This window comes from Prinia subflava, chromosome 2, assembly GCF_021018805.1.
Source record: "Prinia subflava isolate CZ2003 ecotype Zambia chromosome 2, Cam_Psub_1.2, whole genome shotgun sequence".
NCBI classification, from domain to species: domain Eukaryota; kingdom Metazoa; phylum Chordata; class Aves; order Passeriformes; family Cisticolidae; genus Prinia; species Prinia subflava.
In genome coordinates, this window is record NC_086248.1 from 96617210 (window position 1) to 96633359 (window position 16150).

Below are 16150 nucleotides of genomic sequence, written 5' to 3' on the forward strand. Positions count from 1 at the left end.
AACTATTAGAAAGCCAGGGCTTGAAGCATTTCCCTGAGATACAACCATTGAGGGCCAAGGGAACAGAACAAGGTACTAAACATACAGACACACACAGCTGATCCCAAAGGGAGACAGGGTGTGTGACACAGGGAAAGTACTGAGAGCAGACCCTCAGAGCAGCCTTCTTCCCCAGCAAAGGAGATTCTAAAACGCATGGGAACACCCACCCAGACAGATGAGCCCTCTTCAGGACAGGCTCACATTTAAAAATCATCTGCTAACAGCAGCATTTTCTGTTACATTCTCGAGAGTAATGTGTACCAACAACACTCAGGCAAAACATGAACTCTGTGCCACCATTCTGCAGATGCATTCAGAGTATTTCCCCCCCTACACAATTCAAAAGCACCCTGTGTGCTTCCATTAGCTTTTCTGTTATTGTTCTGCAAGCATTTTATAAATCACAGTCCTAGGTTACTTTTATCACATACAAGACATCTCTTCCAGACAGTTGCCCCAGAAAATCAGGCATGCTGAACTCTTATCAGGAGAAGGCAAGATAGCATGACAGGACAGCAGAGACAAAAAGATTGTTCAGTGATCAAACTGTGAATTGCTGGTCACCACATGGAGCACAAATAGAGCTGGCAGAGCCACCAGGATGAATGACAACATATCAATGTTATTTGCTCTATCTTTCAATAAGCTAAATGGTCACTTCTACTACTGGCCTTATTTATATGTTTTACAATTGGATATTTGCATACATTGACTTTCAAATTTAAAAACAGGCAGCCAAAGGAAAGGAGCCCTCTGTTTAGAAAGGGTGAAAAGACCCCAATTCCCTAATCCTCCCTCCACTTCACATGACTCTTACTACCTTTGTTTCTGGCCCAAACAATCTAATTCCAAACTCACCTTGTTAGCCAGCATTTGCTGTTGAGCCTCAATTTGTTGCTGTTGGCGTGATGCCATTTCCTGAAGTTCAGCCAGCGTCATATCCATCCTTGGTGCACTTACCTGTCAAAGAAAACCCAAAGCATGCTAAGTCTAGATTTTTTAATTTGGCTACCACTTCAGGGAGCTACTGCAGACAAGTATGATGAAAGTCTTTCAAAAGTAACAACTGAATAGCCAATAAAATAATTAGAGGGACACAGCATCTTCTCATGGTAAAGGAATAAACAATTGTACGCTCATATGCATGTGTAGCCCAATCCAACAACTCACACAAAATGACATCTCTTAGAACATTAGTGCTTCTAGCAAAATCCCAACAGCATTTTAAAGAGGCATTTCAGAGCCCTTTATAATTCAGCTCAGCATGAATCAGTGTTGACTGACTGAGCCCAGAATGCTCAGCATGTGGCAGGATGGATCTGTGCTCGTAGGTGTATCACTACAATTTGAAGCACTTCCGTGTAAGCTGAAGAAAATAGAAAGTTTAAATACGGCTGGGCAGGAGGGAAAATACCACTCTCAAAGACAGCACTGTTATTGGCTGTCTGTTCAGGTATTTCCTGAATCTAGATTCCATCTTACATCCATAATTATGGAGCAAGAGTGGCAGACAATGGCTGAAACAGTAACTGGTGTCAACTTGAAATCCGGAGTTAGAGACCTCTGACAAAATTGCAAGTGAAAAAAACCCCAAACTGAAGTAATATGAGAAAAGAATTCTGGTTAAAGTAGAGAAGGGGAAGTATGGTGCATTTGCTGCTCTGAGATCACCTGTACAAGCACAGCTACAGCATCCAACAGATCCTGGTGACATTCTGGAAACTGAAAGCCAGGATGATAATGGCTAGAGGCTTTGGGTCTATTTTAGAGCAGTCATTAACAACCTCACCACAACAGCCACCTTAGTTTCTTTGCATGGTACAACTTGCATCAGTATCCCCACAGAGGGGAAGCCTCCATTCTCACTATAATGGCAATTTTTCCAGAGGTTTGTGGATGCTGAGTATCATGATGTACTCACTCAATGCCATTTTGCTTTTCCCAAGAGTTTATGAGGTTATTTCAAAAATTAGTCCCACTGTCTGATTCAATTCTCTCCAAGGTTGAGTGGGTCCTGCTGAGCACTCCTTGGCTCTCCAGTCAAACTGGTTCATGGATGGGAACTACAGAGTCTCAGTTGGTGTGGTATTGCTGCCAGTGCACTGCCCTTGGGAGCAGTTGTCACTTGCCGGTTTTCAACTTGCAGCAATCCCACGATGAACAGGTTTTTTTGTGCCAGGTAGGGTGCATAACTGATCACCTCTGCATTCACAGTAGCTACAGCAAAACCCTACAGTACCCCTTAGGATCCCTGAAGTACCCTCTCCTGAGGTAGCTGATGCTTTTGCCACTTGTCCCCTGTCAAACTCACCTCGGCCTCTGATACAGACAACTCCTGGCATCCCCCAGTCACTCCTGAGATCCAGAGGGGTTCTGCATTCCCGTGCCTCGATGGCATCAGTAACACACATCAGTTATCTACTAAAGCTCCATACTTGTCTGATGGGCCAGGCCACCAAACCCACACAGCCCAGCGTGCCCAGTCACCCCTTTCCTCCTCTTGGCCAGAGGCAGGGACCCTCTATTCCTGCTCCTGGCCAGAGTATTCTGGCTGACCTTTGCGAGGCCAGATCAGAAATCCCCTCACCACGGTTAAAGGAGGTGATTTCAGTCCTTTTATGTCTGGGTCATCACCAATTGCCTTCCTGTCTTTCTGTGGCAACTACACTGACAGCCTTCCTGGGTGAGCCTTTCTGAACAGCTCTCTTCCCTCCCAGTTGACAGACACGAGCCTCCAGCTTAGAGGTGGGTTCACCATCCCACTGCCTCGTGTCTTCTGCCTGCTCACGTAGAAACACCCAGAGCCTGTTACATGACCTGTTCTTGGGGCTTCCCTTCCCTCTGACTGGGGCACCCTAACATCTGGGGTGCTGGCCCACAGAGATGCAGAAGTACCCAGTTTCTTCTACATTTCAGAGCCAGGAGGATGCCACCTCTACAGCTGGTGTATCCATCTGCAGGTAATACAGTGCCACAAAGATGCTGGAATATGATGCTGGGGCACTTTGAACCACCTTCCTCCACATGGCCACCGCACAGGGGACATCCTCTGGATCTTTACGGACATTGTCACTTTTTAGATCACTATAGATGACTTCCAGCACTGCCAATTCTCTCAGGTACTAGATATCTTCATGTGCAGTGGTTCACATTCCTGGGAATGTACAGGATCTTCCTTAAACCGATACCTTGCCCTCACACTTGAGAGGAGCCATGCCCAGAAACTGCCAATGGCTGTTTTCCAATTCCTTTCAGCTTCCTCATCTCCAGCAAGGGGTCCCAGCTGTTGGGCTTCATGACCTTCCAAGTGCTGTCAGCCCCATTACCCCAGCACTGAAGCAGCAGGCAGAACTCTGCTCATGTGGCTGGCAGCTGTAATCTTTTCACAGGTCTCGAAGTTCTGATGAGGCCAGGGACCGAGTAACTTCATCTCCTGTTTGATTTGTCACACTCCTTGCAATTTCTTTTTTGGAGGACTGGCTTCTTTATCTGATCCTTACTCTCCTAATTCTCCTCCTTCCTCCCTTTCCAACCAACAATATGGACCTGTAGCTTACTTTGTCCGTTTCCCTTTTGTCTTTTTCCCTACTGGAGCGATTATGGTGGTTTGAGTCCCTGTCTCAGCCACAGTATCCCGAAACACAGTTTGGGTTCCTGCCTCAGCTACAGGGCTTTGAGTACTGTGGCTCACAGGCCAGGCCCCAGTACAGGGTGGGAGGCAGCTGGTTTTCACTGGGGTAGGCAAGGCACCCTTCTCTCAGCTGACAGGGCAGTGTGCCAGGGTACACTGATCCCCCGTTCAGGTGTAAAGTCCCAGGCAATGGGAGGTGATAACCACCCCAGGCACCTGCCCAAATCCCTCCACACACCCTGCCACCCAGGCACTGGATACCTCAGAGCACATCTCAGTATCTCCTCACCTAAAGTTTGTTTTCTCCCACACCAGGGTGACACTGATTTCCACAAACCACGCAGAGTGCCAAGAGTATTAGTTAATATTATTAATAGTATTAAACAGCTTATATATGGATGAGCAAACATGGGAGCCTGCATTTTAAAAGCGTTCAATCAATCTCAGGCAGGGAGAGGGAGGTGTATTTCTTCATCACCCCACGAGACAGCTCCCCCAGCATAACAAGGCCATCAGTGTGAGGGCAAAGCACACAGACACTGCTTGTATTAATATGTTCCCAAAGTCAGCAAAATAAAGAGATAAGCAGTGCAGCTGACAAACTCTGCCCCACATAGGAGCTCGATACTTGGCAACTACTTTTCACTATGGGTTGCAAAATATTTATATATATATATGTACATCTATAACCACCTTGTCTCACCCTGTTCAGGGTCGGAAAAGGACCGTGGTTGACTGACCTTGGCTGGATGCCTGGTGCCCACCAAGCTGCTCTACTACTCCCTTCCCAGTGGGACAGGGCAGAGAGAATAAGCTGGAAAACTACTACACTGAGAAAAGGCAGTTTACTAAAGCCAAGGCAAGGAAGTTCATGTAAGTAAGCAAGGACAAAAAATAGTTTATTCTCACCTATCAGAGAGTGATGTCCAGCTGCTTCCTGGGAAGCAGGGCTTCAGCACAGGGAGCAGTTGCTCCAGGAGGCAAACATTGTAAAATAAATGTTCCCCTGTTCCTCCTCCTTCCCCTGGCTTTGTATCTCAGCTGACGCCACATGCCATGGAACATCCCTTTGGTTACTTTGGGTCAGATGATCCAGTTGTGTCCCCTCCCAGGACCTCACCCACTGCCAGCTCCTTGATGTTGGGGAATGTTGGGACAGTGCTAATGCTGTGCCAGCCCAGTAGCCCAAACTCTGGGGTGTTCTCACCACCTTTCTGGCTGCCAGTGCAAAGGGCAGCACTGGGAGGGGCTGCTGTGGGAAGACGAACTGCAGCTCAGCCAGACCCAATCCAACTGCATCAGGCACTTACCCCATTCTCTATTCTTCGATCACCGGGTACTTTCACACCATTTCTTTTGAAGGCTGGATCTTGAGGCCTTTGTCCAGTCCCTAGACAGAAATAGTCAAAAATGGTAAGGCAACATAAGATCTTTCTTATCCTTTTAGACATAGCATTCAGTACAAAAGGAGAATCAGAATAATCATTATGGAGTAGAATCTGAACACCTGTTCTTATGTGTCTACTACTAAGATGAATTTAAGTGATGAGACAACACATTTTCTGCAGATTTCTGTTCAATGTCAACTTTAAAATAAAAGTATAGTTCTGTTCAAAAATACAGACAAACAAAAGCAGCTTAACCAACAGTAGCCTATTTCAAGTATTTATCCTGTGGCAAGCAGGCAGTCAGCCCCTACTAAATTATAGATCTATAATCTACGGTAAACATGTTATATAAGTAATAGATTGTATAAGTATATAGATTATGTATTATAGTAAATAATCCATAGTAAATTTAGTAAATCTGCACCCCTGTGCACTATAGATACACAGTTTAAAAGCACCTTTTTCCTCTTCCTGGCAGCCATTGTGTCAGTAAAGATGCTGCTTCACTAAAACCCTACTTCATTCCCATTAAATTATGTGCAAATAGTGCTCAGATGCTCAATAACAAGCTCATTGATTTCCCTGTAGAACCTAAGTGTATACAGGACAAAGCCTGCTTTACCTTCTTGCCCATTTGATTCCTATTTCAAGACCATTTCTCTGTGAGACTAACTCAGAGCTCAAATACATTGCTTAGCAATGCTGTGGCCAACAAAATTACAATAATCCTAATACCACAAGCACCCTTGACTTGCAAAAAATACATTTTGACAACTAAACTGCTCTGTAAGATCCTCAGAAGGTAGAAATGGCACAACTTTAGCTTTTCATGCACTCATTCTATCACCAGTACACAACTCAAATATCAAGTAGTAGTCTAAAATATGATGGGTACATTGCAACTTAACAAATGCAGTATTTCCAACACTGAGGAAGATTACCAAGGATGAAAACAGAAAAAGGGGAGGAAAAAGAATCTGGTAGATTGATTTAAAGGTAAAAGTGAGAAATTCTACTGAGGAGATGAATATGGAATACACAGGAAACTCCTGAAAAGCTGAAAGTAATTTCCTTTACAGGTTTCACATTTCAATTTACAATGAGAAACATATTCTCAGAGAACTTGACCAGACACTTCATTTAATGCTATTCCTAAAACTAACAAATGGTGGGAGAAACTTTGAAGAACTCTATCTTTGCCAAGTATGTCAAGTTTATTGCCCTGGTAAAGTATTATCCAGGTGAATAATCACCCAGATCACAGATTACATTACTGGGCAACAGCTTGGTTACTATATTTAAAAGAGCTCACTACCACAGATCTCAAGATATTTTGCTGGAGAAAACATATTTAACACATGTCCTTGGATGCTTTGGTGACAACCAGCTCTAGAAAACCTGCAGACATTTTAATTTGGATTTAGTATTCCCAGATATGGCAAGGGAAGATGAAGCCATAACAAAGATTAGCCAATGGTCAGACAAAAAAGGGGCTGCAACACCTACTGGCTATGAGCATTAATAAATAACACACAGAAGCTGTTTCCTTAACCTTGAAGAATGGAACAGAAGCTGAACAAACAAAGCAGCTGAGATCACCTACCTGCTTCCCGGCAGGGAGAGCGCTCGTGCCGCAGGAAGAACCGCACCTCGCTCCTCTGCATCCCAAACCTCTGCAGAATATCCAGCATCCGCTCATTATCGGCTATGGGACGCTCTGGAAAGGTCAAAGATCAGTCAGCTGCTACATCCCACCACAGCTTGGGCCCACACCAAACCAAAAACACCTGTCCATCTTTCACCTGAACACCTGTCAGGGCACAGGTGAGTGAGTGTACATAACACTTGCCCTCATCCAAGGTATTTCTCCTTTTTCCTGGAGAAGACACTGAGTCACTCCTCACTTCTGACACTAAACCAACACCTCTGAATAGCAGCCCTGGAAAAGTCCACCCCTGAAGGGAAAAGCTGAGGCACCACCACAGCCCGAGGGAAAACAAACAGGGAATTTAGAGCTTTCAGTTCTAGTGCCCTCACTCTGTATGTGCAAATCACCTTACCCACTCACCAGCGCAGGAAATGTGCTGTTGTACCTCTCACTTCTCGGTGACACCTCAAACTCATTCCTTAGTCATTCCCACCCCCTCCTCAAGGGCACTGCTGCCACAATTCCTCCAGGGACTCATTTACTTCCTAATTGCAATGAGAATGAAGAGAGCTGCAAAGATAAGCTCTCGGGGAAGAGGAATTTTTCTCCTGACGCTGGATGGCAGCCCTGGCACTCAAGCTCAGGCAGAAGCGCTCAGCACCCCGAAGAGGCTCCCCAGCGGGCCTGATCCTCAGCATGCCAGCACAGCTCCTGTCACTTCAAGTGTTCTCCCACTGCTCCTGTCAGACACAGACCCAGCTCATTGTCTTGGACAGCAAATTTCATGAAGTTCAGATGAGATGCATTTTGAAAGCCTTATTTCTGATAAACCTTGAAAAGCTGAACTACTTTGGATTCACAGCTCAAAGTAAAAAAAAGGATCAGACAGTGAAAAGTGAGCCCAGGAAGAACTTGCCATTTCCTTTCAAATAACTGAGATGAAAAAGCTACATGCACAAATTCCACAAATTTCTTTTCCTGATTTTATTCTGAAGCTCAGGATTCAATCCTATAAGTAATTTTTAAGCCTTACTTGCTGCCTTTTGATAACAGAGAAACCCAGTGAGAGTCTGAAACTACCAGTACTCCTCCCTTTCTGTATTACCATTCTTTAAAAATTTACATACATCACAGCCAGGCACTCACAGCCAGAATATAGCCAGAATTACTTATTGACCTCTAAATCTTTACATAAAAGCAGTTTCTTTTATTCTTCTAGACATTTTTGCCATACATTTTTCTGCCTATTTTAAATGTGATGGCAACAGTGTGGTCAGTTATCACAGCAGTGAATTTACACAGTCAGGATACTGTCACAGTATCCTCTAACAGCATTGGGGCTCATGATCATGTTGGACCCATTTGTGCTGGATGCCAGACCAGCAGAAGATATTGTTCCTGGCCTGAGAAATCAAACAAGCAAACAAAGAATGAAATTAAATACCACCATTTTTGCACCAGTTTCATTTTTACTGACATTGCTTTTGTTGCCAGTTTCCTTTCATTTATAAGCAAGGGGAGGGGAAAAAAAAGAAAAAAGAAATCAGAGTAGTTCATTCATATTCAACAGTCTTTCAAAAGTCACTATCTTAATATGAAATAATCTTTTCAGCAGGAAAAATTGTTGGCGTTAAGTATAAATGTTTTCAGTTTCTTAAAAAAAGGAGCTCCTAACATGTTTTCAGTATGTGAAAAGCTCTTTTCAACATAAAAGTGTTTCTTTAAATGAAAATGCTGCAGCTGTGCTCAAGCAATCTAGGAAGGAGAATTTCTGGAGTCACTGTCAAAAGAGATTAGCTTTACAGAATAAGCAAGTAGGTCACTGTTACAGAAAAAGCCGTCTCTTGGCAGTTACTTGTCTAGACAGCGAAAAATGTTCCTCATCTGCTAAACCTTAATTCAAGAAAAAAGGCAAAAAACAACAACAACAAAATCAACAGTACCACTGGCAGATTTTTGTCTTAAAGGCTATACAGCAGGCTTATGAGGCAGATTTCTAGCAGCTCAGCAATAGTTCAGCTGAAACTCTATAATCAAGGGAGATGCCCTTTACACAAGGATTCGGTCAATACCACTCACTGGCTTCAAAGGAAGGTCAAAGAGATTTTCAAATACCAAATAAATGTACATTTGGAAAGCTCAAGAAGAATGGACAATCAGTTTTGGGGTTTTTTTCCTTATCTGTCTCAGAGAGAAGGAAAAAGGAGATCTTTATACATGCACTTCTTTTGATGCTTTACACAGCAGGCAAGGTAACTGCCTAACAGAATTCTGACATTAATAGGAAGGTCAAGAAATTTTGCCCTGATATTCACCAAATTTCAAGCAAAACTAGGAGGACAGGGAGAGTAATAAACTTGCTCCCTTCAGGGAGCAAAGTGCCTCAAGCACACTTGCAAGCAATCTTTCAAAGTAGGCTTAATAAGGTCTGACAACAGAAGCTAAAATTCCTGAATAAGTGTCAGAAAAAGAAAGACACAAGCAATGTAAGAAGGATGGCGATAATTGAAGACTGAGAAGTCATTTTCCAACACAAATCTTTTGTTTCTACCCTCAGAGGTTAGCTGTACTGCATCATGTTTGTTTTAAAGCAGTTGAGTTTGTTCAGTGTAATACGCAAACAAAACAGAAATCGTGGCTAATCCTGGCAGAACAAGATGGAAAACTTTGCTGACATCTAAAATGAGATTAGCAAAAAGCTAGAAGTATTTCTCTCCCCCACTGCCTCCTCCCCTCACCAAAAAAAAATCCAGAATATATATGAAAACATATTGCAAATGCTTGTTACTGGATGCTATGCAGATGCTTAAGACGTATTTTATCCAAAGCAACATTCACTAATCCAGTACTCAAATCTTTTAATGCTACTGAGGTAAGTGCATTTTTGTTCACAAGTACAACTGGGAACTGCATTTGGAACTTCAGCAAGGCCCTGCCCTTGGGTCACAACAAGCCCAAACACTGCTGCTGGCTGGGGGCAGGGTAGCTGGAAAGCTGCCCAGTGGAAAAGGACCTGGGGGTGCTTCAGCAGCAGCTGAACGTGAGCCACTGCCACCCCACCAGGGCAGCGAGTGTCCCCTGTACTCAGCACTGGGGAGGCCACACCTCAAGGGCTGGGTCAGTTCTGGGCCCTCACTGCAAGAGGGACATCGAGGGGCTGGAGAGAGTCCAGGGAAGGGCAGTGGAGCTGGAGCACAGGTCTGATGAGGAGCAGCTGAGGGAGCTGGGGGTGTTCAGCCAGGAGAAAAGGAGGCTCAGGGGAGACCTTATCACTCTCTACAACTCCCTGAAAGGAGACTGTAGCCAGCTGGGGCTTGCTCTCTTCTCCCAGGTAACACAACAAGAGAAAACAGCCTCACACTGCACCAGGGGAGGTTAAGGTTGGACACCAGGAAGCATTTCTTCACTGAAAGGTTGGTTAAGCATTTGAACAGGCTGCCTAGGGAGGTGGAGTCACCATCCCTAAAAATGTTCAAGAGACAACTGCACACGGGACTTTGTGTTATGGTCTAGTTGGCACGGTGGTGTTCAGTCAAAGGTTGGACTCAATGACCTTGTCAAGGTTTTCACTGTAAAAATGGATGAAGCTTTTTTTTTTTGCCTTATAACAACAGCTGTCCAAGCAACATTTAGATATCTGTTCTCGTGTGTCACATGATGTCTCTACAAAGACTAATCTCAGAAAATGTTCTCTGGTTCACTTCATGTTTCTGTATAGAGATTATTTTCTTATACCTCCTTGACCAGCAGAGAGGCTGGTAAATTGATGATATTAATAAAACACTGCATACTGTATTGTCCCACTCACGCAGAAGTTCACTTTTCAGCTTAACAAGAACATTTGGGCACTAAGTACTGGCAGCCTTCACTTGCCTCTTACTATAGGTGCTCTCCTTTGATTTCAGGACAATCTCACCGCCCTTTCTAGCATACTCTACATCTCCATCTCAAAAACCAAGCAAGAATCCAGGTTCAGGAAACATGAGAGGAGCTGCCACTCTAGCACAGCTTCCAACTTCAGCAGCAACAGGAGAATCCTGTCCCTCACCACAACCACTTCTGCTCTTTAACAGGGTGTGGGCACTAAGGCTAACTATAAATTCAATAGTTTTACCCAAACCTCTTTTACTTCTCTTTCACTGCAGACTTCAGTATTGTGTTGATTTAGACAAAGATGTACAATTAAAATACATTCCTAGAAGATCTCTTTCTATGATGAATTGGTGATTTTATTATCATTTATGAAGCAAAGCTTCTTTATCTTCTAAGGAGAAAAAAAAAATTGTTCCATTTTTTAGACTCAGAAGTATCAGAAACATTACATCTCTGTCAGAAGCAAGTAAATATCAAGAGATAACTCAGGTATCTCATAGCATTAAACAAAAATCCATCTCACCAAAGACTTCTTTTAACAGATGTGAGCCTGAGATAACAGCAGTGGAAGACAGAAATATAAGCCCTTATCATCTGACTCTTTTATAATCTTGTTGAAGCATCTCAAAAAGGTTGGCTCAGACATAATTATTTTTCATTACTCAAAATTCTGTCAGGGACTCATCTATCTTTTGCCTCTGGATGGCTCCCAGTATCTAAGGAGTATCATGGAGACAGGAGATAGTCCAGAGCCCTTTCCTATTTAAGCCATGAGATATTAGTAATATTTTAGGCTTTGTTTGTAGACATATTCTCCAGTTCCAATGGAGCACGGCAAGTTAGGGAGATTCGAATTCCCAAGATCAGAAGAACACAGAAAAGGCAAAAAAAAATACAACAAGCCACATGCACAAACCCCTTTTCCACATGCCTGAAAGGACAGTCAAAAGTAGCTTCTCCATCCTCCCTGTCACCCACTTTTAGAGCACTTCACACCAGGTAACTCCCACTACTTCTGCTAACACACTCCTTCCCAACCACACTCAGTGCAGCTGGTAACACTGAAGGTGTCATCAGAAAAAGGAAGCTTCATTTTGCCACTGCAAGTGAAAATGGCTGTGGGATTAAAGAAATTATGAACTAAAAGAAATTTTGAACTAGTCACTGAACTACCAATACTTAGTACTTCAAAACTCCCATAAAGGCTGCTGGGTTCCCACTGTGAGGAGGAGGAGGAAGAGGAACAAACTCTCTCACACTCCTCAGACTCATCTGAGTCACAGAAGGGCTGCAAAGACACAAGAACATCTGCATGCTTAAGTTCCCTTTTGCTTTTAACTCAGTTCTGCATGGGTGAGCCTTCTTGCAGCTGCATTATCATACAGCCAGTCTGATGAAGACACCGACGAAATGGTAATGCTGAGACTCTCTGGGACAGGATCACGTCTGTCAGGTCTCCATGTGCCACCTTCTCAGGAGCAGAGAAGGCCCAGTAACTCAGCAGCTGCCAGCCTGACCCACCTGAGCCACACCACACCTCAGCCAGGTGGCACTCGCTCTCCCCAGGCTCCTTGCACAGCTCCACCACATCTCTGCAGGTTGTCTCGGGGGTGACTGGCACCTCAGTGAAGTGCTGCTCGTTGTTGCTGAGGTACACGGTCAGAAACATCTGCAAAGACAAAGGCAACAGCTCACGGTTACTTTCCAACACAAAGGCAGGCTGCACCTGCCTGCAGTCACAACCTGCTCATTAAATGCATTCTTTCTCACACAGATAACATCTTATCAACTACAGTGGGTACAATTTTCCAAACAATCCCAAATTTCTTTAAGGTATAAGCGAGGGAGAAGTAATCCCCTGCTGAACTAAATGACACTGGAGGATTACTCCATTTTAAATCTAGACCTGGTGCTCCTTCCTTCTCTGCTCAGGTGATGTGTCAGAACTCCTCCCACCTTCCTATGTGCATATGCATCCTGCAATCATTTGACACAGCAGGAGAAACAGTCAACTAGAGTTCAGCAGGAGTGAAAAACAATGGTAGTTACATCTGGTATAAAAAAAGACCAGAGCTTACTACATGGACAGTGAACTGGAAACAATTTGCATTTCTGTAACATATTTCATCAAAAGGTTCCTAGAAACAGAAGTCAACTTGCCCTGCTCTTAGTCTCAGCCTGAATACAAGGTCCCCCCAAACCCCATTTCTCAAGAAACCAAGGCTATTTTACTTGGCTTCCTCTTCACAGCTGGAGAAGGATCCTTGTTTTTTCTGTTTATACACACCACACAGATGTTGTTCTTGCTCATGTCTTTCCTGCCACAACTACTAAACAAGCACTCTAAAAAATCAGTTGCCATATTTGATAGAACACGTTGATGATTACTGCCTCTGAGCACCATCTCACTACATGCTATTAATATTAAACTGCTATCAAAGTTTAGCTGCTAGCTACAAATTAATGTCAATTCTCTTCAGACCAATTCTCAACTTCAGTCTCAACTGGCTGTTAGTCACATGGCTCCCAGCAACACAAAAAATCAGTCAAATGTCTCCAGAAAGCAATTACTCCACTAAGCATTTCAAGCAACAGCAACCTATACAATTCAGGATTCTTCATACAGATGGAAAAGGTGGTTTCTCAAGAAAAGACACAGATCCTTGCCTGTCCTCATTTGTAAAGGGTGAAAGGGGTATACATCCTTAAGAGCAACAGTTCAAAAGGTCAAAAAGGAGGAAAAGGAGGCCAGATCAAACAAAGGGAGAGGTATAAATAACCTCCTAAATAAATGTAAATAATAACTTAAAAAACAACAAAACCATTACCACATGCACTATATTTCAGTGATTTTGTGTAAATACTGTGGAATTAGAGTTTTTTATCCCTTTGCAGAGTGAAATTCAGCCCCATCTGTTTCACAGCTTTAGGAATCCTCTGTTGGGGATTCTCATGGAATACAACAGTGCACATGCACATTCCTGATGTCTCCAAAGCCCTTCCAGGGCTCTTTGGAGTGCCAAGATCCCCTTCAACCCTATGTGAGAGGCTGCCTTAACTCTTTTAAAAGCTTTGACAAAAACACTCCAGACTCTGCACATCTTGTTACACAGAGTGCAAGTATTTGGCCCACTCGTGGCAGTATAAACACTTGCAAACAGTGGTTTTGGAGCCCTGGCACTGCACCAAGAGCACAGAATTTCTTACCACTGGTTTTGCACAGCTCCCCCAAGACAAGGTTTTCTGATAAATTCCTGAATACCTTCTACAAATATTCAGAGAGAGGAAAAAGCCTGCTGAAAGCGAGCTCAAAACTGCCTGATGGCTACATTCCCCCACTCATTTCCTTGTCACTTTATGGGATGGGAAAAAACCCCAAAAAATCAACAAGAAAATCAAACAAGAAAGCCAGACTTGAAGCTTGTAAGGAGGGAAACTAGGAGAGAGATTGTGGAGGTCCGTAAGATCAGTTTAGCTCACACTTATTATATAGTGAAGATGGGCAAAAGTGGTTCTGCTGTCTACAGCACAAGGAGGTAGTGACCTAAATTAAGAGACAAAGCTTTCCAAGCAGGGACTCTGACACTTGGCTTTAATCTTTTGTCACAGAACGTGCCACCTTTCAGATACAGTGTCTCTGACTCCCTGGAGCAGCCTGACAGTGAAGGATGCCAGGTGCAGCCAGGTAAGAATATCTCTTAATCACAATTACTGGGGCAGAAGAGTATAAAACAAAAAAGAAGTTCCCAAATAGAATTACAGCAGGGTTATGTAGATGTGTAAAACATATCAACCCTTCACATTTAATGCTGCACAACCTTGTATTCAGAACACTACCAAGTGGCACAGGCTGTGTGTCTGCAACAACATTTGTTAATTTAAAAGATGAGCTCACAGATGGGAATTAAGAGAAAATTATAAAAACCATGGCATTATACACAAAGCAGACCTAATTTGACCCTAGCACGGCTGTTCACTCTTCAATGTGCCTGTCTATATCCAGTTGTTAATCCTTAGGATTTAGCAATACAGACAACTACACAGGAAGGATCACGAGTTGCCATTTCTATCCACAATGCTCAGGATAATTACTAATACATTAAGCCAAGAGCACTCAAACCTGCTGTGTGGGGGCTGTTTCTGGGACTTGGGAGTGTCTGCATCACCTCTAGCCCACATATTCTAGGAACTGAGGAAAGGAAAAGAAACCAAACTGCAAATTCCCTGAAAACAGCCCTCAAAGTCCTTCCGAGTCTAAAGTAAATTAAATGTTATTACAGTGATGTTATCCCATTCTGCTTCCCTTCAGCTCCAGGGGCAATGCTGAGATGATCAAGTTCTCTAAGTCACTGTGGTCCTCTCACATTTGTCACCACTGCCTGCTCACCTGCAAGGCCTCCTGGGGTACCCTGCTGCCCACCTGGACACGCTGGAGCCCAGGGCAAGCTGGCCAGAGTGTGTCCATCACAGAGATGCCTCTTCCCAGAGAGGAGTGGGAAAGGTGGAGAAACCAGTGTGAACCAAAGGCCTGCTGGGGCTTCCTGGTGCTGCTGGTCACCCCTGGGGCTGCTGTGGCCTGCACCACCTCGCACTGGGAGCCCAAGGACTCACTCATGCTTCCCCTGGGAATGGCTCAGCTGTGACATCCATCAACCATTCAGCCTGTTAGTTTATATCACTGATTTATTGCTGTGTGGCAACAAGAAACAAAGGAAATGAGTACTCTCATGACATTTTGTTCAGAAGCTGAAATCCTTACATCCACCTAGAGCACAAAACAGTTTCTTGCTCCCCCCTGAAACTGAAGATTTTTTAAGACAGTTGTATACAAACATCCAGTAATTTCAAAGGGGAAAAAAACCCAACCCAACATGCAAAAAATTCTGTTTTAAACTAGGCATAAATGAAGGACTTGATTAAAAAAAACGAAAGGAGGACAAATTTCAGTCAGATCTTGTCCTTTTTTAAAAGATAGCATTACAGCAATTACTGAAAAATCTGACAATTCCATATAGACCAGGATGAGGGTTTCTCCTCTAGGCTTTCAAATACTCAGTTTTATGAATGCCCAGCACACAAAGTATTTTTTGCTTTGAACATTGAACAGGACTCAGATCCCTAAAGTAAGGCCTAAACTAAAGAATTTCCCTCCCTTTTCCCAGCCCAAAGACATGCTCACCACAGGTACTGAAAAGCTTTAAAATATAAAGGCACTGCAGTACTTTGGCATACTTGGGAGAAACCAGGGGTGTTGTGTATCTACTGAAGCAGTTCCTTTTAAAATCACATCACAGATTCCAGCTGACTCTGCTCCAGCTTAGAAAATAGAAGTTTGCAGTTATGGAGCCACCAAATGAGGCAGTTCGATCGGCTGCACCAAGGACATCAGCGAGAAGAGCAAGGTCACACGAGCTAAAGCAAGGGAGAGTTTTTGCAAGGAATCACTGCAGTGTTTGACTTACAAACAACTGGATGGGAAAGCAGAGTACTGAACACAAAAGACCTCGTGTCTCAAAAAGCCTCTCACTTAAGTCACAAATATAACAAAAATCCACACTGGTGTGAAGT

General features: G+C 43.6%; 1 protein-coding gene across 1 annotated transcript in view; it reads right to left on the reverse strand.

The window, feature by feature from the left end:
- Positions 1-16150, reverse strand: part of TP53BP2 (tumor protein p53 binding protein 2) — a 51594-nt gene that overhangs the window by 19452 nt on the left and 15992 nt on the right. Inside the window, exons 2-5 of the mRNA XM_063391107.1 lie at positions 12104-12251; positions 6665-6778; positions 4984-5063; positions 901-1002 (exon numbers count right to left, since the gene is read on the reverse strand). Coding sequence (XP_063247177.1) covers positions 901-1002; positions 4984-5063; positions 6665-6778; positions 12104-12251 — 444 coding nt within the window. The remainder of the gene's footprint in view (positions 1-900; positions 1003-4983; positions 5064-6664; positions 6779-12103; positions 12252-16150) is intronic.